Consider the following 9,972-nt stretch of genomic DNA (forward strand, 5'->3'; position numbering starts at 1 on the left):
AACTATGTCCTCTGGTAGGAAGAAACTGCTGATGGAGTCGCCTATCGCCGACAGACCTGCAGTGCCTCATAACTCATTCTGCTACAGTCTTTGTAAGGATAGCCAGAGGGGTGTAAACTGTCAAATGTTGCATAATGACTTAATTGGGCCAATTAGCTCAATGTTTGTGTTACTTTGCTCTCCCTCGACTCTGAATATCCACAAGTGACACTGCAGCAGTGAAGCAGTCTGGAGGCTAGGCAAAGAGAGGTCAGGATGTATTTGGTATACACACTGATCAAATTAAGTTTAATGTAAAACAAAAAAAAGAGATCAAATCAAAAAGGCCCCAATTTGTTTACTTGTTTGAGTTGTTATTTACATGTGAAAGAGACTACTGTCTCGCTGGGTCACCACAGGTGGTTAATGAGAGCCTATTAACCACAGGTGACATTTCCCAGTGCATTCTGGGGTGGAGAATGAGGCATCTTTTCATTAGGGAACAAGAACACAGCAGGAGGCTATTCAAAGAAAAAGGCTGGCACCAGACAGCATGCAGGAGAAGAATATCTGTCTATCTGGGATTCTGTTTGTGTGTGTCCGGTTTGAGATAATGCTTCTGGCATTTGGGGATTCAGTGAATGTGTACATTGTAACACAGTTTGTTAAAGAGCTATTCCATCATTTCCGGGAGTTCATAACTTTACACCAGCTTTGGCCGCCAGTGGTCGTATTGGATGGGAAACCCAAAATGTCAGACATGATTGTGAGAGGATTTAGAACAGACTTGTGAATACGCCTGAATGGCAGTTCACTAGAAAGATCTTTAACTGGGACATTTTGCATGCTTTGTCGAGGTGAAATCTTTCTCTCTTTTTTTTTTCAACACAAATGCTAAATATAAATTGATCTTTATGTTTAAAGAAAAGAAGGTCTGTTGATGTTACAAACCTAATTGACATTGACACTACCTTTCGCTACAGAACAGGGTTATATAGTTATTTTAAGCAAAAGATTTACGTTTTGGGAAATAAGGCTAGCAGCAGCAGCGCTTAAAATTATAGCTTAGTTTATGGTAGAAGTAGAGGAGCTGATGCAAGGCGTGTGCCAGGAAATGACATAATCACAGGCTGCCCGTTGTGCACAAGGGGGGTCGCGTTGCTTGGTCGTACGCCTCAGAATTTTTGCCTGTGACATGCCTGTCACAAATAGTTCACTAATAAAAGCACCATTTCTAAGAATTATACAAAGAAGGCCAATTCGTTTTAAGATGCTTTAGAAACATTTGAGTAAATAGTTTGGGAGGATTTTCAACCCTTTTGCTTCTTCAAAATCCATGTAATATGTGACTTCTTTCTTCACAGGGCTTGTACAAAGAAAATAAAGTCGCCCACGAATATGAGATATGACTTTGGAGATGATTACGATCCCTCCTTGGCATTGGGGAGGTTGGTTTCTGGCGTTTTGCTGGTTACACCTTTGTCTTTTTTGATTCTTTACTGTTAATTTTGTTTGCACGCTGGCGTTTCAGAGAATAATGCAACAAACAGCGCATTGAATATAACTGCCTCTGTGCATGCTCGGAGGTTGCGTGCCATCTCTGGAGGCTCTTTCCAAAGCGCGAGTATAACAAAGCTCACAACGAGCAGAACTTCCATGTTGGTATCTTCTCCTGGTGTTCAGCTGGCTGGAGCTTCAGATTTACACACATGAGAGTGGTATCAATCTTCTCAAATAACTCTTCTTGAAAGCTTAATTTTGCATGATGTTGAACTATTCTTTTGTGGTAACTGTCCTTACTTTTGATCAGATCTGCTGGTTTGACGATTATAAAAAAGTTGTTTTCCAGCATTGTAAATTAATGGTAAACAGTATTTTGTAGCATTTTAAGGGCATGACAGTTTGGCACCTCTGTGTGCATGACACAATAAATAGATCAAACTAACTGCACGCACACACACACACACACACACACACACACACACAGAGGCGATGGGTATTTTAGCGTCACTCTATTCCCTGTTCATAAAGCCTGGTGCTTTCATCCACGCCCTGCAGCACTTGACTGAAGACGGTAATGGTGTCCTGTGGGTAGTTGGTAACCCTACGCCCCTGCCCGAACTCAAGGATGCCAGTTCATCATCAAACAGGGAGGGACACATCTCTCCGAAACCCGAGACGGCATCAGAGCCCTTGTAGCCTGTGAAGAGCAGGATTATTCTCAACCTTGATGCAGCCTCACATATTTTCACCACGGCCTCTTCGATGTGCACTTGAATCTTCAAATATTTGTTATGCTACCGGTCCTTTTATCAATTTTCTCTTACTCCGTCTCTTTTACTTTTTGCATCAGCTTTTTCCTCTTTGTTCTCCCCCCCCCCCCCTCTTTCACCCTGCCAGTCGAGAAACTGCCCGAGGGCCAACAACATAACAGACACCAGAACTCCTTTCTCCTCCTGCTTCTGCTCTCACTCACTCCCCAGCTCACCGCCTTTAACAAAAGACGCTAAGCAGCGCTCAGCTGCATGTGAACGCATTCATCAATGTCAGGCTAAATAGTCTTTGGACGATTGACAAGACAGGTGCAGGATCCCTCCACAAAACACACTGCAATAGCTAGTATGCTTTTTCACAGCTACTCCCGAAATTGTCTCATCCCGTTAGCGCCTCATAAAAGTCTTACACAGGTATCAAAAGAAAATGTGAGATTATTCCGTTCAAGCCTTGTAATCTGCCACACTAAGCCGCTTAGCTTCACCTCAGGAGACGTCGCTCAGCCTCGGTCACACTGACCCGCTGTCTGCTGACTCGCCTCTGCTTTCAACACAGCTGTCTTCTGTACGGTAGTACCGTCTCTCGCCTCGCTTCTCTCACACCTTTTGCTATTTTCCAATTTCTCCATCATGTAGCATCGAGCAGCTCTCCCACAGACTCAAACACTTGTCATCGGAGCATGGATTTCACACTCCGCAAACGTGATTCTTCCACAGTTTCTGCTCAGTGATAATAATAAAAAACATTTTCTCAGAAGAAGTTTGATGATAGATGTAGGTTTTGCGCTTTGTTTTATTTGGAGTCAGGAATAAAACTATTGACACAATTATTATGAGAGCTTTGATAACCTTTTGGCGCTTTATCTAGCTAGCTTTCAAATGTTCAGTTTGGTCAGTAAAATTGAGTGAAAACACAGACTTCATTGATCTGAATAATGCGCTGCAGGAAACATGGATGTGCGGTTTGAGTTGCAGAATGATGAGATCCTCAGGTTCTGTGATTCTTGTCATGAAGCCACAAATCTACAAAGCGTCACACATTCTTTTTAATGATTTGGTCGTGCACTCGATTAAGGATCATAGCAGTGTTTTGCACATTTCAGTCCATTGCCTTTTTGTGTGTTTTTATTACCCTCCAGACAGTTACTGGTATGGAAACCAAATAAAAGAGAAACTGGAAACTTGCTCAAAAAAAGTAATCCATCAAAGTTAAGACATCTTTAGTTTTCAGTCAAGTATGACTGTTGTTGTTTGCAACGTACCTGAAAGGGCGGTTTGCTTTGAAAACAGTTGATGAATTCATGTGCTCCAAGATTTCCTGCCAAAATGTCCCTGATACAGCAACAAATCCCTGCTTGGGATGGATGCTCTCCTCTTCATGTAGTCTTTAAAATAAATGGTCTAAAAACTGGACCCCTTTTGATACATTTTTTGCGCTCTTTGCAGGCAGAACTATTCTTCTTCTCGGGATCAAACATGACTAATTCTTTAACTTCTGAAAGACCCAACCATGTTATTACTGACCCCTGTTCATCGCTGCTGTTGACTTAGTCCCTCAGTGCTGCTTGTGGAATCCTGTTGGCCCTCCTTCCAGACTCACGAGTGTGTCGTCTGTGAGGTTTTGTTGAACTCCTGTTCCCGGATCTGTTCGTCCTCCCTTGGCTAGTGATTGATAAACACCACAACACATGGTTGGTGTAACAAATGATCGTGGTGTACAGCTGCTGAACACATACTGTAAATCACATGTGTGTAGTCGTAGCTGTGAGACTGCTGACTGACTGACTTAAGTGTTTATGTAAGGAATTTCTTTTCTCTGTTTTTGTAGTCGGTGTCTTGCTGTCTTTGTGAGGCGACACGCAGAGAGCGTAGAGTGGATGAAGGACCCAGCTGAGAAAGTTCTTGTTTGCTTTCCACGTTGACCTCTTTTTGGGGTGGTTATTGGCTGGTTTGTCGCTGCTGATGACATTTGTGGATTTTCCTTGTCCAAGAAAGGCTGACTTTTTACTCTCTATTTGCTTGCTTGGTCTTTTTTTCTTCTATGCTTTTCATGCTTTTCATGCTCTTTCTTTGACTGGGCATGCTTCTCTCTGTCATCCTCTGACATCTGTTTCTTCTCTAACGTACTGTGTTGGCTACCTATTTATTCATGAGAAGTTTTAACTTTGTATTTACAGGAAAGTCTGTTGAGGATTGAAGCGCCGTTTGGCTAAATGTTTAATTTCATCTTCTATTTCCCTCCTCTCCTTGAAGCCAGCATGCACAGTGATGTCTGGTTAAGCCAGCTGAATTCAGCCAGTTAGATAATCAACATGGATAGATGCAGACCAAAGTAAAGTCTGAGTTAGGACTCAACTAGGAATACTTCCACACTAATACCTTTTCGTTTTAAACCGTGGTTTTAAAACAAAAACGAACGCCGTTCACACGGGCATATTTTCATCCATACTAGCAAGCCTATTTACGTACGCTGGGCATGTGGGTGCCGGTATAAACAGGAAGTAGATTGGTTGCTTAGTTACAGAAAATATTATAGTAGTCTTTAAAAATGAATAAAGGTCGTGCTTGATACCTACGATCTTCCTCAAAAATCTTCCTCTATAAACTTAAACAGACAAATTACGTGGAAATTAAAATGTTCAAACTTAGTCACAACGCTGCAGGTCTTGCGCTCTCTCTCATAAACATCAAGCTCGCTAATTGCGCCAATAACAGCAACTTCCATCCGCATGTCGGCAGTAGGAGAATCATGAAATACAGAATTTAACTGCACAACAACGGCAACGGCTGTAATCAGTTCTCCATGTTGAATTAACCTTGATCGGTAATCAAGGCTGTTGTTGATTTTCTTCCGGGGAAGGGTCACGTGATGAACATGACCCTTGAATGACCACGTGATGAATCGGGACACGTTGCGACTGCGAAGTCCCAATCAAGTAGCCAACGCGGGTTTCTACGTCATCCGTTTCCTGTGCTCAAAAATATGGACATGGCCTTAGTCTGACCCTTCTCCTCTCAGTCTACATAATACAAAATGTTGTCCAAAGATGCCCCGTGCATTCAGGATGCTAGTGTTTGAATATTATAGATATTGTATGCATACAGCTGCTAGAGTTTAATGAAGAGGTTTTACTTGCTGAATCCAGATCTTCCCGTAAACCTGTGAGGTGAACAGTGGAGTAGTTGATTCCCTCAATTTACATTTATCAATACAATGGCAGGCACTTACATTACTCAAACTGCTGAGACTACCAGCGTTCTTAAACATGATCAGCCAGGTGTCAGATCCCCCTGATCAAGTCTTCCTGGAAAAGGTAGCCTGAAACACTTGGTCTGGTTTTTTTGACATCATTCAAACCTCACACAGATGCTGGACCTTGAAGCTGAAACGTCTGGTGTCTTGGCTACGGTGCAGAGCAGTTAGGGGTTCAGTAGCTTGGTCAAGGGCATTTATCAAATCAGATGTAGCAAGTAATTAAAAGGTTAACCAGAAATCAACCCCTTTTAGTTTTTTTCCAAGGCGTTTATTTTCAGCTCTATTTGGTAGTTGACCGTGTAGAAATAGACGGGAAAGCATTGTATGTTATTTACCTAAATCATTGTCATCACTCCATAATCGTGTCTTTCTAACCTCTTGACCAACATCATCCCTAAATATATGTCTTCTGTTATACTAGGTAACATATACAGTATCTTAGAGCACTATGTCAGGTAATTAGCATTTTGCTTGTGCACATGTTTACACATGATTGCTTTGTCTAAGTCTTGTGTCTAGTCCGTGTGTCTGCGTGTGTGTGTGGCCACGAGGGGGTCAGTGGCCTGTGAAAACACACCGCTCCATGCCAGCGGACACTACTGTCGGTCCAGCCAGACAAGTTTATTAGTTTGTCCTAAAAATACAGCCCCACTCCTCGGACCTCTCTCACCCCGTCCAGCTCCCAGGGGGCCCCTGGTATGAGGCATCGCTAGCATCCACCCACTCTGCGGGCCCCGCTTGTAGTCGCAGAGCCTGTCCAGATGCCTGAAGACGAACATTTGTTGATTGTTGAACCGGTGAAACATGCAGTTTATTTGGGTCTAGTTTTTACTTTATTGCCGTCTCAGGGTTTGTGTAGGTTTCACAGTTGTACCTAATGTTAGAATGAGTTATTATATCACATGTAATTACCAGAATTGTTTTATTTTGTGATAAACTTGAGATTTGAAGTCAGTTTTAAATATACAACAGTTGTGGCCCCAAGGTATGTACAGCAATATAAATAAGGTTTAAAGATTGAACTTGTAAATACTAAGATGGTTTATTTTTCAAGCTAAAATGCTGCGTATGCATCCCTGGTTTATTTTCAAAAAGGCTCTCAAGACGGCTTAAATGCTCTCATTAAAATGCACGATGCACTGGATGAAAACGAAAATAATTAAACTGACTTGTGTAAAAAAAAGCAACAGTTAATGTTTCCACCAGGGCTGCACAATTTCCAAAATTGACATGAAAATATCCTGCGCTTCAATGCAATTTTCCCTCATCTCATACATTTCCAGCCTCCCGGGTGACACAGAAAAGCTCCATTCATCCGAATCCCATCTCAAACTGTAGGAAAAAGACATTTTTGATTTCCTGTCATTTGGGATTTCCTCTCCCCCGGTGTTTTGTCAGACATCAAAGTCAATTTGAAGGTAATGGCGAACAGATTAGCTAATTTGAGCAAACCTGAGCGCCCTGTTTTGACACTGATCTGTGTTTGGGCGTGTGCGTGTGCGTGTGCGTGTGTGCGTGTGTGCGTGTGCGTGTGTGTGTGTGTGTGTGTGTGTGTGTGTGTGTGCATCCGAAGGGCCCAGCCTGTGTCACATTACAGGAAGGAGGCTGTCGAGAGGCCCCGGCAGTTTAAACAAGTGGCACATTACAATGCAAGGAGCGAGAGTTTGCGAGTTTTGCACTTGGACGCGTAATGACAGATAGTTTCAGTGCAGCGGGCCAAAGCAAACATTGTTTCACCCCCACATGACGATCCACGTCTCCGCTCCGTTTTGGACCCAAAACAACCTCCTGACACGGCCACCGCTTTGTGATTTTTAATTTAAATCATCGCAGGCGACCTGTCTTCTACTAATGAAGCATATTTTTCATGCCAGTCACGGCGTACGAAGAAGAAGAAGAAGCATTTTCTTCGAATGCCTGACTTGTTTTTAGATAATATCCAAATGTGTTTTTCTTCCAGTAAGATAAATGAGTCTCCGCGAGGATCACAGCTGTCTCATTTTGTAGATTTATTTTGCTCGTGAGCTCAATGTAAACATCTGTCCCACGCAGCGTTAAAAATAAAACATCAGCTCATTGTTTATAATTCAGAAGAGTTACGTGGCGGAAAAGAAAATCATCTCTGTCTGTGAACTTTTTGTCTGACAATAATGAGATGTTGCTGACACGGAAAATGTTTAGTATTTTGGGGCTGAGGTGCTCTTTGACACTCAACCTCCGACCTAACATAATGATTACACAACAGTAAAGTGGGCGACATCTTTGGTTCCAGATTTTTTGGGATTTGCATTTGAAAGTTTAGGGCCGCGTCTAATGATTCTTTTCATTTTTGACGAATCTACTACTTAATCTCTCGATTGATCGTTTCGTTAATAAAACAGTGGATAAGACTAAGAGTGTACAGTCATGCTCGAAGCTTTGTGAGGCTGATAATGACTAAATATGTATTGGGTGTCGTTGACAATGGGTCAATCTGCTATCGGATACCATTATTTTAATAAATAACAATTCATCACATTTATATCTATGTATTTATTTGTTATATTTCGCTTTACAGAGTAGCAAAGTCATGTTTAAGCTAAGCCCGATGATGTCGTACTTTCATATTAAAGAAAGATTCCAGTCACTTGAAGGAAAGGCTAGGGTGCTCGCTCTGAGGCTGTGGATGCGAGAAATCCAGGTCATTTTATACTCGGACGTCAAACCTTTTTGCTTCATGCACCACTAAGGACTTATAAAGCAGAGAGCCACGTCAAACGTTGTATCTAATTCCCTTCATACATCCATGATAATGGACTAACATTCTTTCAATATCTCTAGTAATAATGCAGATGTTACACAAATGTAATGCTTACAAGTTTTACAACCGAGTGTGTTAGCATGCTTATTATTTATATTATTATTATCATTATTTTATCGATAACTTGTGAAACAACCGTTCTTCCATGTTGTCTCTCGACTCCAGCTCGAGGCTCACATCTCAGGTTGCTAATCAGACTGTAAACAAGGAGCAGCGCACGAGAAGGAAGTGTTGGCCCGCAATACACCTGAGCCCCAGAAGTATAGACCCTCTTAATCCCAGAGTCTTAAGCTCTGATAATTACAGCTCTGAAGCTCCATCGACACCCTCGTACACAGTGTGGCTGTTGTATTGGACGCGTCATTAAAAGCCCTCCGATGACGGTGCTGTGTCTCCTGTGACTTATTGACAGCAGCTCTCAACACAGCAAACAGTGGAGCTGTTTTCCCGTGAAAGAGATCCCACTGTCAAAATACTTCACAGGCACTTCCTCCGCCCCGAAGGGCTGAGAGGTGAAGGGGATCCACACAAAAACATGGTATCATTTAGTCACAGAGGATTAACCCACTTTGAGCAAGTTCTTTGGACCCATCTCCTCTTTATTTCAACAATATAAGTGTTTGTTTTGGGCTGCCTTTGTTATGTATGTTTTGTATAATGTGTCACAGAGGATGATAATGGCCGCTCTTTATCAGGTGTTTTTTTCTTTTAAAAAGCTCTTCTTTTCATCTGATCATGTGTTGAACTCTACATTGTCTACAGTGCCCCGAGAGTAAGTGTATCTCTGTGTATGTGTATGTGTGTGTGTGTGTGTGTGTGTGTGTGTGTGTGTGTGTGTGTGTGTGTGTGTGTGTGTGTGTGTGTGTGTGTGACAGGCGGAGATGATGTTCAGTTCGGGAGTCTTCTGGACGGGCCTGGTCTTCATCCCGATCACCTCGCTGGCCTTCGACGTGGCCTACAAAGTGTAAGTCTTCTCTGCGCTATCCTCGCTCATCACTACTCCAATACAGGAAATTCCTCCAGAATCTCTTCTATCTCCTGAAGACATTCCTGCCCCCAAATGTTTGCGACAGACTTCCAGGAAAATCTAGCTTGTCCTCTTTATGATTACTTCATGGGAAATGTTTGTGTCTGGTTGACATCGGCACACATGAGCAATTTGCAAAGCTAGAAGGTGTATTAACGGATGTATTCAAAGCAGCAATGGGGTATTTAAATGTCAGTCTCTGAAAGTTTTGATCATATTCAACATCTGTCACATTCTGATTCTGTTTTAATTATTGTCACAGGGTGAAGAAAGTGTGTTTCAAGACCCTGGTGGATGAGGTGCAGGAGCTCGAGGCTTTATCCAAAGACCCCGGAGCAGTGGTGCATGGGAAGAGGTACAGTTACACACCACTCCACCGCTTTTATCTTTGTTTGGGGGTTTTATATTTATTCATGTAAGTTTTGGTCTCTGAGTGAGAAAAATGGATTTGTCCTTGTGAAAATGAATAAAATAATGAGGCTGGTTGCTTTACCGTACCGAAAGAGAATAACACATTCAAAGTGCAGCGGTAATCATGCACATCTTGCCGACACACTGCCGACATGTCCACGCTCGCAAGATGGCAAGTGGCTTTGGTAATAGTACATCTTCAACTTTCTCTAATAATTTACGTGAC

The 9,972-nt window shown here is 42.3% G+C and overlaps 1 protein-coding gene across 1 annotated transcript in view; it reads left to right on the forward strand.

Annotated features, from left to right (window-relative positions):
- atp8a1 (ATPase phospholipid transporting 8A1) overlaps positions 1–2,178 on the forward strand; it is a gene marked incomplete at both ends in the record, with an annotated part of 86,583 nt that extends 84,405 nt beyond the window's left edge. The window contains one exon of the mRNA XM_079228612.1: positions 2,011–2,178. Coding sequence (XP_079084738.1) covers positions 2,011–2,178 — 168 coding nt within the window. The remainder of the gene's footprint in view (positions 1–2,010) is intronic.
- Positions 2,179–9,972: the final 7,794 nt, after the last annotated feature.

The sequence above is a fragment of the Taurulus bubalis genome (genome assembly GCF_910589615.1).
Source record: "Taurulus bubalis genome assembly, chromosome: 13".
Lineage (NCBI taxonomy): Eukaryota > Metazoa > Chordata > Actinopteri > Perciformes > Cottidae > Taurulus > Taurulus bubalis.